At 39.6% G+C, this 14,055-nt stretch overlaps 1 protein-coding gene across 1 annotated transcript; it reads left to right on the top strand.

Annotated features, from left to right (window-relative positions):
- The first annotated feature begins 3,255 nt into the window (after positions 1–3,255).
- Positions 3,256–4,902, top strand: LOC103401949 (probable galacturonosyltransferase-like 1). Its single transcript, XM_008340673.4, has one exon. The coding sequence runs from the start codon at positions 3,593–3,595 to the stop codon at positions 4,661–4,663; it is 1,071 nt and encodes a 356-aa protein (XP_008338895.2). The 5' UTR covers positions 3,256–3,592; the 3' UTR covers positions 4,664–4,902.
- The last annotated feature ends 9,153 nt before the right edge of the window (positions 4,903–14,055 follow it).

Here is a 14,055-nt window from a genome sequence, read left to right on the forward strand (position 1 = left end):
ATAAATTAAAGGAGAAATTAGGTTCATACCTTTCTTTTTGCTAGTACATTGATTAAAATCCTATTCATTTTCAATTTTTGATCAAGGTCCTTGGATATTAATAACATCATTAATTATTTGAATAATAAAATATTTTTATTTTTAAATATATTCTTTTAGCGTTAAAAATGTTACAATTACTATATTTATATTTATGGCTAAATTTTTTATCATATATTTTTATTTTTAGTTTGTACCAATTTTTTTTTTCATTTTTAATTTGTACCCATATATTAGTTTCTTTTTGTGCCCATATTTTTTAAAGTTTTATTTGTGTTTGTATCACATCCCGGCCCGGGTCCATCACATCCCGGGCCCACTTTACCACCATAGCACAATATTGTCCGCTTTGGGCTTACCATTCCCTCACGGTTTTGTTTTTGGGAACTCACGAGCAACTTCCCAATGGGTCACCCATCATGGGAGTGCTCTGGCCTCCTTCAGAGTTCCTACGGAACCCGAAACGAGTGAGCTTCCAAAAGACCTCGTGCTAGGTAGAGATGAGAATATACATTTAAGGATCACTCCCCTGTACGATGTGGGATGTTACAATCCACCCCCCTTAGGGGCCCGTCGTCCTCGTCGGCATACTTCCGGCCAGGGATTGGCTCTGATACCATTTGTCACATCCCGGGCCCACTTTACCACCATAGCACGATATTATCCACTTTGGGCTTACCATTCCTTCACGGTTTTGTTTTTGGGAACTCACGAGCAACTTCCCAATGGGTCACCCATCCTAGGAGTGCTCTGGCCTCCTTCTCACTTAACTTCGGAGTTCCTACGGAACCCGAAGCCAGTGAGCTCCCAAAAGGCCTAGTGCTAGGTAGGGATGAGAATATACATTTAAGGATCACTCCGCTGAGCGATGTGGGATGTTACAGTTTGTACCCATGTGTATACCGTCACGTGACATTGTATATTTAATCAATGATAGAAAAATTACATATGGTATATTTATGTTTTATGCCTAAACTTTGTATCATATATTTATATTTTTAGTTTGTACCCACTTTTAATTTGCAACATTTTTTTTTTAAATTTGTAGTATTTTCTTTTTAGTTTTATTTTGTACCCATGTATTATTTTCTTTTAGCGCCTATATTTTTTAAAAATTCATTTGTACTCATAATTTTTTAATCTTTTATATGTACCCTAATTTATTTATAATGTACCCATTCTTCTTTATTAATGTACCACTTTGTTATATGTGAAATGTACCAATTTTTTTAACACTATGGATACATTCTTTTGCCATTTATTATTTCTTATTTTTACATAGTTTTTATCTATTTATTCTATCAAAATGTTTGAATTTTTTTATTGTAACCGTTTCTAATAGTATTATAATAAGGGATTTTAAATTTATAGAATTATATATCTCATAAAATATCAAACAATTAATGTCAAAACTATAAAAATATAAACATTAATTGTAATATAATGAGGTGTACAAAGTCAAGGGACAACTTTAAATATTATTAAGGTTTTAGTCAAAGAATGTTAGGATTAGAGAACGCATTTAAAGTATCCCTAAATTAAAAGGTAAGATATCCAGAAAAAGATTAAAAAGTGTTAGAAGGATCACAAGAAACAAATCACTTTCTAATGCGTTTTTTAGTTTGGCCGTCTCAATCCGTTTTCAGAAACAACCAACCTTCACCCCTTGGGTCCCATTCAAAGGGCCAGGTGGCAACTCTCTTAAGTTTATCAGGGTGTACAATGTAATGAGGTGGCTCAAAATATAAACACAAATTTCGGATCCCAAATCACGGTTGCCCCCATCGCGTGAGACATGAATTGTCTATGTGGGGTTCTCCTTTTGCTCTAATCATTTTAGGTCCAAGTTTAGTTTGATTTAATTATAATTAGGATTTAAGATGGTACTATATGATTAGGGAAATAAAGGGATCCGAGGACTACTGCAAATGCAGGGTAGAACACTGATCAGCATCCATGTTACGTAGATTGTAATTAAAATAAACTATGGCTGTATTTTAGTTTAGTCGTCTTTCTTAACGTTGGAAGAGATTTTAAGTTAATTTGTCATCCCTAATTGATAAAAGAAAAATAATAAATATTTCCTCATGAATCGCTAGAACTGTTTCTATGTTTAGCCCCCACCCAAAAATTAGTAAAGTTGTCCATACAAGAAATGTTTGAATTTTTAATGAAGGTACGTTTTTATGATAAAAATGTTACGGGAAAAAAAAAATGTTATGTCATGTGTGTGCCGGTCATTTAGTAAGTTGTTGACATTGTGTTACATTGGGTAGAACCCAACACTCTGTTTACTAGAATATTAGAGCACATGCACTTGGTGACGAAAATTTCTACAAATTAAGAGTAGCTTTCCCATCTAATGACTTTTGTGTATTCTAATTCTCATTTCATCCTTCTTGGAATCACTTCTTGCTGGGAGTTGTATATAAAAATAGAGTATAGCTTTGCACGGAAGCACACACATATAGACATGATATGAGGTTGGAGTTTAATTTTCCTGAAGGGGATACCTCACCAGTTCACCTAAAGGATATAAGATGCGGTGGGGGAAGAAGATTAAAGTTCCTAAATTCATATTTCACGCTCAACTTTTGCTTAAAAAGTAGTCCAGCTCAGGGTTATGATGTCCTAATCACTTTATATTTTACAACCTAGAGAGTTAGGGAATGGGGATTGCTTCAATTCCCTCCCTCCAGTACTAAATGAATATTCAAATTAGTAATTGGAAATTAATATAAATGTTAATTAAGTTATCCTCTTAATTAAGGAAATGTTTGAATTAATATAACCTAATACTTATCACATGATCAATAAATTGACACATATGTATGTCAAATTTTCCTTAGCAAGCTATGCAAATTGCTAGTGGTTCCTAAATTGTAATGCAAGTAATTAAGAGTATTGACCTGTACACCTAAGGTTGTTCTGTGTTCAAGTTTTTCCTCCCACGATATTAATTGTAAGTTTTAATTCGAGAACTTTTTTGTAAAAACTAGAGACTGATGTGAATGGATAAAATGAATGTACACACTTAACTAGTGGTCTAGGTCTTGATGGCATATTACCAAATATGTTAGTTTCCAAAAAATTTGGTAAAATACCACATATGGGAAAAAGAATAATCTCATTGTTTTCTTGGGAAATTTTTTTTCTAAGGATGATTTTCAAATAAAAAAAAATATATATAATGGTTCTGATTATAAAATTTGTATAGTCAAGATACATTATTTGCAAATAGAGAATGCAAATATTATCCAAATAATCTTCTCTGCCTTCATTTTGGTTGTCTTTGAACAAAGACCCCCCCTCCCTTGACTTGGCTTCCCGAGCAGTTCAGGTTTGAAACCAACGTGGTTTCAAAGCCACGCAGAAATCGCAGAAGTGTCTTCTCCCCAAACACTCTACAGAAACTCCTCTTTCTCTCCCCTATTTCTAACTTTCTCCTTTTCAAAAATTAAACCCTCTCTCCACCCGTCAAAAACCAAAACCACCACACACCTCCTCTCTTTCATATATCACTACCTTTCCTAATTGTCCAAATTTTCTTAACATGCTCTCTTTCCTCATCAGCTTCATCCTTCTCTTTACGACCACCACCAATGCCACCATCACTACTTCCGAACGACTCAGGGAAGCGCTCGCCACCGCAACCACTCAACGATTCAAGGAAGCACCGAAATTCTACAACTCCCCCAGCTGCCCGGACCTCAACAACCACGAGCACACAGCGGTGGCCATGTGCTCGGATGAGGCGGTCCACGTGGCAATGACCCTCGACGCCGCTTACCTCCGTGGCTCAATGGCCGCCATTCTCTCCGTCCTCCAACACTCCTCCTGCCCGGAAAATGTCATCTTCCACTTCGTCTCCTCCTCCTCCACCTCCAACTCCCAACTCCTCCAGCAAATTATTGCGACGTCATTTCCCTACTTGAAATTCCGAGTCTACCCCTTCGACGACTCGGCCGTGGCGGGGCTCATATCGACGTCGATCCGCTCCGCCCTCGACTGCCCGCTCAACTACGCTCGCAACTACCTCGCAAACATCCTCCCCACATGTGTCCGCCGAGTCGTCTACCTCGACTCCGACCTCATCCTCGTCGACGACATTTCCAAGCTGGCGTCCACCCCGCTGGGCCCCACCCAAGTCCTCGCCGCGCCGGAGTACTGCAACGCCAACTTCTCCTCCTACTTTACGCCCACGTTTTGGTCCAACCCCACGCTCTCCCTCACCTTCGAGAACCGCAAGGCCTGCTACTTCAACACCGGCGTCATGGTCATCGACTTGGACAAGTGGAGATCCGGTGGGTACACGGAACGGATCGTGGAGTGGATGGAGCTACAGAAGCGGATGCGGATCTACGAGCTCGGGTCCCTCCCGCCTTTCCTATTGGTTTTCGCCGGAAACATCGCCGCAGTCGACCACCGATGGAACCAGCACGGACTGGGCGGAGATAACTTTCGTGGGTTGTGTCGGGATTTGCATCCGGGTCCGGTGAGCTTGCTGCATTGGAGCGGGAAGGGGAAGCCGTGGGTGAGACTGGACGCCAACCGACCGTGCCCATTGGATGCTCTGTGGGGCCCATATGATCTGTTACAGACACCCTTCGCGCTGGAGTCTTGATTAAATTAGACAAATAATCATCAAATTATCTAATTCATTACTACACAGTTAATTTCTTTATAATAAAGAAAAACAAATATATATTTTCTTGTTGTTTTTTTCTTTTGTCCATGGAAATTTTTAGGTATGGGTGAGCAAACTATACTGATCCATACTCAGGCTTCTGGACTCTCTACCCTCTCGATCGAGGTTTTTGTTGTACATTATACAAAGACAATCAATAGAGTTTAATTTTACTATCGTGTTTTTCTCTTTGTTATATTAGAAAGAATCGAATCATAAACTATCTTAACTTTACAATCATATTTGTATTTTTGTTTTTCAGATCTTGATGTGAATTACGTTTATGGTTGCCACTTTACCAGACATTTTTCATTTATCAACTTATTACGTATTGAGTTCAACTCCTATCCCTTCTTTTTAATATTAATATAGTTTAAAATAGAAATATTGCTTATATTAAAAAAATTGTTATTAATATTTCAAATCCTATGCACTTAAAAAAGTAAAAATACAACGTGCAAATGCACATTAAAAAGTGTAGATTGACAACAACTCTTCCTTCTTTTTGTTTCCTTTCCGTAAATTGATTTTATTGTAAAGAAAAGAGCAAATAAAACTACGACTAAAAGTTACACTACCATGCAATGCACGAACAAACATCAGCTTCATAACCTAGTTACTAAATCCAACTTCCACGTGGCAGTTAATTTCCCGAATCTTTTTTATTTTTTATTTATTTATTTTTTTGACAAAGGAAACGATTTGATTTGATTAATGAAAAAGAAAAAGTACATAAACTAAATTACATGATGTTAAATTCCTCAATCAATAGGATTTCATTAATGAAAAAGAAAAAATACAGAAACCAAATTACATGATGTTAAATTCCTCAATCAATAGGTCTACAATAAGAGTAAAAAGATCCACACACTAGTAACTAGGATTTCTAATATGCAAACTATAACGAGCTAGGCTATGTGTCACACCACTGACATATTGACGAACGGTGAATAATGTAATTTCAGTGATTGTAAAGAGGTAGGCTTTGGTGTCCTTAATGATTTGGTCTATCCTAGACCAATTTGGTTGCGGGTCCATAATTGACGGTACAATTTGAAATGGGTTGCATCTAATATCAGGTCGTTGAGAATTAGCCCTTGTTGCTGACATTGCCACGCCTTTCTCGAAGAGCTAGCAGGGCCTCTGCCTACAAAGATGACTGGACACCTTGAAAGCTTTTACATGCAGCTTCCACAAAAACTCCTGAGGAATCGCGAATGATGATCCCAGCCCCCCAACATTTCGCTCAGTGTCACATATGCACCATCAACATTCATGATCTTCTGGCAGCCAGAGGGCAGCGTTGTCCATTTTTGGGTAATGGTGTTGAGGGGCCGAGATTTGCGTATGAAATTGGTCTTTTACAAACTCATGCTAGCATGAAAGAGATCTTGAAACCAAGACATTTGGAGAACACCCTGTCCATAAGTTTGGAGTTCCTCTTTCTCCATAACGCCCAACAAATCATCTTAAAACCATCAAACTAGGCTGGGACATATGCTTGAAATCTCCATTACCCAAGTTCTGATTGATAGTGATGTTGCAATGCTCGGGGGAACATGGATAACCAAGCACATTTAGTGTTAAAGTCCCACATCGGTGGGTTCAAAGAAACTCAATGGGTTACCCTACTCTAATTAATACCAAGGTTTTTTGTGGTAAAACCCCACATTTGACGGATTAGGCAGGTGGTTAAGTTGAGGACAGTATCAGTGTTGTTAGAGTGGGACGGGCTTAACGATCCAAAAATCCAACATGGTATCAGAGCTCACGGTTCGGGCCCGTGCAAGCCAATGAGCTTGTCACCCATAAGGAAACAAGTATGAACCCTTAATATAGAGATAACCGCTGAGTTCCATTGAAAACAACTGGGCCCAACGTGAGTCGACCTCTGAGTTGAGATTACACGTGAGGGGGAGTGTTAAAGTCCCACATCGGTGGGTTCAAATAAACCTAGTGGGTTTAAATAGGATTACCTTACTCTAACTAATACCGATGTTTTTTTGTGATAAAACCCCACACCTGATGGATTGGGCATGTGGTTAAGTTGGGAATAGTATCGGTGTCATTAAAGTGAGACAGGCCCGTCGATCCAAAAATCTAACATATAGCATAGTGGCATTCGTTCAAGAGTCTCATAATTGAATTGCGTAATACACACGAAGGATCAATCTCAATGCGATATTTTTCGGAGATTACATCTTATGGGGATAATGTCGTGGCCTCCACATTCCTACTTTTACTTTCGGAGGGATCAATGCCTTCCAAACCTTAGACCAAATACCAGTAAAATAGTTGGCAGAGGAAGATGAAGCTTCACCGATGGTTGGATCCACTCCCTAGCCACATGGTATGCGTTTTTTTAACTGTAAATACACTCTTTTTGTTACGAGGTCAGATCGAGCAATCATCAGGTTGTATAAGGCTAAAGGGGAATTGAGCGAATCGAATCAACTTCAACTGGAGAGAGGAGAGACCGAAGGAAATTATATTCCAATTAAGTCCGACATTTTTGACCAATGTTAGATCATGACTTGCTGGCTTTGGAGTAAAGATGTGGAACGATGAAGGCAATTTCAAATGATCGCTTTGCTTTCTTTTGAACATCTTGTGCTTGGCTATTGCTTCAAGGTCCGACCACTATTTTTCAGTACTAATCGAATTAAAGCTCAAGATTTGACTAATTACATGTGTTTAATTAATTAATAACAGCTTTTAATTAGTATTGTTCTTCCAAACTTCTTAATATTGTGATTGAGTTCCGTTTGAGACTAGTGGGAAGTTTTGGTGAATGAAAAGCCTTCCATAAACTATTAGTTGAAGGAAAAGTAAAGCTAAACTATTAACCAAATGTTGGTCAATTATTTGTTGTTCTGTCATATGTTGTGGTGAGGTCATGCTTACACTTTTTTTCCTTTCAACTCCTCACTTCAAAAATTAGATATTGCTTTATACGTGTGCCATTTTTTTTAACAAAAAAGGATAGTGATTTAAAAATAACGGTTGTCACATGGGTATATTTTTCAGTGATCAAATTATTGATCCGGAGATAATTTGTATCACATGGGTACATAGTCTAGAGTAACATTTAAAATAAAGTATTGGTTCCCTTTATCGAACGATGTTTCTACATTCACGCATAAAGCGGTATTATGACGTCTACAATGTAAAAAGCAACGTTATATAATAATAAGAAGTCATTTTGTGTTACAAACTATGACTTTACCCATATATTATGTAATTTTGAACTGTAAATTTTGACAAATACAATGTAACTTTATCTTTCTTGTAATTCAGACGTACTTGACATTGGTGTTGTAACGCCATTAAACATGAAGGTAATGAGCTTAAAAGTGAATAACGATGATGGGTAATCCAATAACGTTTACTAGTAATAAGTCTATAATGTAACAAGATGTTCATGATTTAACGATTAACGTTGGTAGTGTAATAAACAGTATCATTCTATAATCTAAATAATAACATTGGACAATAAACTTTGATGATTGTAATGTAACTTAGTTAAAACAAAGAGTACCAGTACCCTCCTTTCCATAAAAGGTATCGTGGAATCGTGTACATAAATAAGTTACAGGAAAGTGACAGCTAGCATACATTTCATATGAACTGCACGTATAGAATTAGAAGCAAGTTACTTCTGGTGGTTGCATAGATAAAGGAAATGATTTCTTCTCTTTCAAGGGTGCATAAATCATTTTTCATTTATTTTCCACTGCTCTTCTCGTTAATTATTTTCACTAGATAGATTGACCAAACATACATTTCAACCCTTTTACCATATGTAAGTGTTTGGACCCAAAATGTTATTTTAGGCCGAGCTCAGGAATATTCTCGGCCTAATGTTGTTTATTTAGAATCTTGTCATGGGCCGGCCCTGTCGAGGTTAGCCAAGTCCTGCTACGAAGAGGTGAGTTTCGGAGAAAGGTGAAGTAGTCAAATTCTAGTATAATAAGGAGTCTCAAAGCTAAAGTACTTGGGGTTAGGAGATGAACTTGGCTGGTTTGAGGATTTTGTTCAAAGTCCTACGAAGATTAAGATTGGTCGAAGTTTAATCAGATTGGGTTAAGGAGTTCTAATCCTAATACATCTCTAGCTCGACCATGATAGGGGTGCTTGCTGTTATAAATACAGAGTCACATGCAACATTTTAGGCTCTTCCGATTCAACACACAAACTGCCCTGCGCAAAGTCTCGCTCTATGCGAAACCTCTCAACAACCTTGAGATTTTTATTTTCTTTTTCCCGCTGACACATCTTTAGTTTGGATAAACAGCATTGTGAAGGCGACCAGCGACATCTTCAGTTTGGATAAACAGCATTGGAGCTATAGAATCAGTTGACGGAGGAGCACATTTAGTTTGGATAAACAGCACTGCTTTGAGACCGACTGGTTACCTATTCAAGTTCGGTTAAGAATGATTTTCGAGTCTTTATTGGCAGAGGTCATCTCATTAGCCTTCCCAGTGAAGTGAGGTGTTACAGATTATTAGGCTCGGCACGTTGAACACCAAGTTGTTTTATGATTGGATATTCACAAGTAAGTTTTAGAGTTCAACATTCGGACGGTCGAACCACATTTACGATCAAGACATACATCTCTTTCGAGTACTTGTGTCCGTATAGTTTGGTGCCAGTTCGACATGCTTATACTCTTACGAATATAATCACTGTGATCGAACCCGGCGCCGGCGATCCGTGAACTTCGCAAGCCTAGTAGCCTTGTCTTCAGGCTTTAGAACCCGAAGGTCGAGACGTGTTCCTTCCTCAGCCGCATTCGTAAGATCAAGAAGTCAATAGTGCGCCCAACGCGACATCAACACATTTTACTCCCCGGCCTAGCTTGGCCGACGAGTTGGCATGCCCTGCACATAATTGAAGGATATAGTTAGCTTATTAATTACTCGGCCTGCGCGCCACGTAGGCTTGGTAGTTTTTAGGATCAACATTTTGGCACGCCTAGTGGGACAAAGTGCTAAAACTACCAAGTTCATGACCATTGAGACACGGTCAGTGAAAAAGAAAACAGTCATGGGAAAATCAACGACCGAGCTTCTGGTCCATAGCCCATGATAAGATTTGTCACATATACATAATCCTCTTGTTACCGTGACACCTAAGGCTACAAATGCGATGCACCGGGAAAAGGAAGTTTGTTTCGGCGGTCAGCCTCGCAATGCAGAAATCCCTAACAAAACCACAAACGTTTTCATTGAAGGGATAATGAAGGACTGCGATGAAGATGGTGATAAAGGCTCTGATCTACCGACTAGGTCGTTTCTTCAGAGATGACTTGACGAGCAATCTCGGCATGTTGAATAAACAGTCAGCCGAGAAGTAAGAAACATACTTGAGGTGATATATAGTAATGGTGACACACACACACCAGAAGGCTCTAACTATTGGTTAATAAAGCCAACAAAGGTGGACCCGCCGATCATTCTCGACAATTTTTACCTAAGAATAATCTGTTACCAACGGTACAAGCCGAGGCATGATATGCTCGGCTCAAAATAATCGACTTGGAAAAGAGAGGAGGATCAAGCAGTAAATTGAATGGATTTAACCAGAGCACGGAAACATCATCTTTCGATATGATCGAGGTCAAAAGAATGATCAATTCAGCCTTAAAGAAGGGGCCGAAGTTGCCAAAGTTCATTCATCCATATCCCACCTTCATGGAAAAATTCGAGTACCCTAAAGGCTTCAAAATTCTGGACTTCAGCCTTTTCGTCGGAGAATCATTCGTATCGTCATTAGAACACGTAGCCCGGTTCACTGCTCAATGTGGGGATGTTAATAGCGATTTTCATAAGCTACGTTTGTTCAATTTTTCGCTTACCGGCTCAGCCTTCGCGTGGTATATCAATCTCCACCTAACTCCATACAGAGTTGGGAGGAATTAGTCGAGAAATTTCATGAGCAATTTTATCGGCCAGGGATGGACGTATCAGTGTCCTCCTTAGCCAGAATGGCTTAGGCTTTTGACGAATCACTGATGGAATATCTTACGAGGTTTAAATGAGCCATAAATTGTGCCGAGTACCTCTTCCTGAATCTGAGTTTGTTAGGATCGCTCTAAACGACATGGATGTAGAATACAAAAAGAAATTCCTGGGGGTGAACTTCCGTGACATGTACGAATTAGCTCAACATGTCGAGCAATACGACTATTTACTTTGAGAAGAGAAAGTCTTGAAGTCCCCGTCCCGAGGAACAATATACAAAAACCCACGGTCAGTTATGCGTCGGCTAAAGCTGAAGAATATGCCAATATAGATGCGGTCGAGATAGTAATCGACAAACCATATATATGCAAGGCGTTGGCTCATGCCAATCCCAAAGATGCCAAAACTCGCTCAGCCCCTGAAGAGTCTACCATCAAAACATCAAAAGTTTATACTTTCGACATTACTAAAACTGACGCATTCTTCGATCAATTGCTACTTGCCAAAGTTATCAAACTTCGACCAAGGCATAATATCCCCAAGGCCGAAGAATTGAAAGGAAAAACATATTGCAAGTACCATAACTCGAACAAGCACATGAAAAACAACCACGTCGTGTTTCGAGACGCCATCCAAAGCTGGATTAACAACGGAAAACTCAAGTTTCCAGAAAAGAAAATGGGTGTCAACATCGATCCATTTCCTATGGCGACAGCGAGCATGGTAAATGCTCGTCTACTTGGGGATAAAGGAAAATGAAAGGTCAAATTCGTTCCAATGCGATCTGTCCCAAAATAGAACTCTTGGCCATGATTAAAAATTGATTTATTCTCGAAAGAGCCACCCCAAGATTTAATTGGATCGGCTATTGTCGAATTAATGTCGAGCTCCAGCGCCGAAGAAACTAACGAGTCGACAGTCTTATGTAGTCGGTGCAAAATGGACGTCGTTTTAGCTTAGTCGAAAGAAAATCCATGCCAAGTGGCAATACCACAAATACCCACAACTGCAATGACACCCCAAAACATGCTTGGAACAGGCCAATGTCATAAGGTCTTCAACATGTTTGGTCCTCAAACGCAAGATACCAAGCCGTCTTCTGCTAGATGATGCCTTGATTTCGACACGAAATTTAGAACGAAGATTATTATGTGCGTAGCTTTGGTAGTTCAAGTTCACCCGTAAACCAGGGCACCTTCAGACCCCATGAGCCACATGATCAGCGTTGGTATACTTATCATTCCCTTAACGGTGTATACACCGCACTGTCTAAATCATAGAAACATCGGCGCTAAAAAATGGACTCTATGGCCTGCCGATGAGTATCCCAGGAGACTTTGGCCCCCAAATGGCAACCGAAGGAAAAAGCCAACAATGACGATGAACGATAACCTCTAACAATTATGACAGAATTGCTCCAAGGAAAGTAGATAATCGAACGTGATTTTGAAACAACGATTGAGGAATCCGAAAAGTGGATCAAACTCCTTCTTCGGCCTGGGGAGATGAAAGCTCGCCTTAAGTACTTACGGAAGGAAGCCAAGAGCAAACTTCCCCCGCTACCCATACCAGAACCTTTGATCAGAGTCAAACAAAATCTACATCCACCGTTCCTCGGGGAATCTTTAGAGTGCATATGAGAGTTTCACAAAAAGCATTCGACTAATTACTTATACAGTTTGCCGAAAGCATGCCAAGATACTATTGATCTCGTTCTAACTTGTCCAGATGCTAAACGAATCATTCAAAAAACTTCAGACCCGAGGTTAAAAGCTAGGTTCCAACATATATGCTAGGCTCGAGTTCTCAGCTTTGATGTCGATCTATATACTGATATTGACGCGGTCGAGCTTCCCTTCTTTCTCAATGACCTTCAATATTTGCGGTACCATTTCGAAGTCTTTTTAGCCGTCTCCCTCTTCAGCCTTATGGTCGACAAAACATGTCGCATGATTAGATACTTACCTTGACATCAGAGATGCCCGTATCATATATCAGGAGCAAGCTCGTGTCACGACACAAGTCCCTGACCCAATTTTAATTTCAGATGAACCTGATGCCAATGAATAGAACGAGAAGGCTCATGTAGACATATCGCAAGAACATACTCCGGTGACAACTGAGGAAGATAAAGTGGATACTTCTTACATAAATCTAGAAGAAGAGGATCCAGAAGAAGAAGAATAAGATCATAACCTGATAGGTCATTCGGTCCTTGACAATATGGAAATCAGTATGGTCTATGTCTTATCTACTGATTTTCAACCAATCACGTCCCAACCAAATTCCCTGGACAGCAATGTAGTTACCGAGGAAGCCACGCAAGCTGACTTTGTGGCTGCTGAAGAAATCGAGCTAACAATGAAAGAAGATAAGCTCAAAACGGCTCTCGCCGAATTATTTCCTCGCTCGTCATCGCTTAATCTCCATCATCTGAAGTTGTTGTATGTTACAGCTTATATTAAAGGATATCCAGTCTTCAAAATTTTCATTGACTGTGGAACGACTGTCAATATCATACCCGTGACTATCATGAAGGCGTTACGTCGCTCCAATGACGAACTTATTCCATCAGGGGTCACTATGAGTAGCTTTGTCGGTGATAAATCCCAAACCAAGGGAGTGCTTCCGCTAGAAGTAAATATTACAGGTCGTAATCACATGACTGCATTTTTCATAGTTGATTCGAAGACCGAGTATAATGTATTACTTGGCTGAGATTGGATCCATCAAACAAGCTGCATTCCCTGGTCGTTATATCAAGTCCTCATCTTTTAGGATGGCAAATCGGTCACAGTTCATCGGGCTGATAATCAACCGTTCGAAGCTAAAATGATCTAAACTCGTTACTACGATGACCACGTTGGCTACATCACTTTATAGGGTTTTAACGAAGATGGTTGGCCAACTAGGATCTTAACTCAGAAAGCCATCGAGGTTTGCGTCGAGACTGTTTATCAGGATTCAGCGAGACTTGGGTTAGCTGACCTCATTTCCAATCCCGATGTCTGAGCCCAAACAGGCTAAACGCCGGGCTGCAGTTTCATCTACCATGAAACAACTGTTGGCCCACTGGTATACTATTTCTAAACAACCAAATTCAAGCGTAAACCTTGTAGAGTTTCTCTTCGAAGGAGATAATGGTCCTGTCCTTTCCTCTGACAAAGTCCAAGCTGCCCCAGCCGAGCTCGAGGACAGTCGACCCCAAGTCAAAGACCTATTTGAGAAAATAAATGTTGGAACGACCGATGATCCTCGGCCATTATTTATTAGTACTTTGTTACCTCAATCCATGAAAACTGAACTTTGTAAATTACTAAACAAATTTAAAGATTGTTTTGCTTGGAGTTACCATGAGATGCC

This window comes from Malus domestica, chromosome 02 (assembly GCF_042453785.1).
Source record: "Malus domestica chromosome 02, GDT2T_hap1".
Lineage (NCBI taxonomy): Eukaryota > Viridiplantae > Streptophyta > Magnoliopsida > Rosales > Rosaceae > Malus > Malus domestica.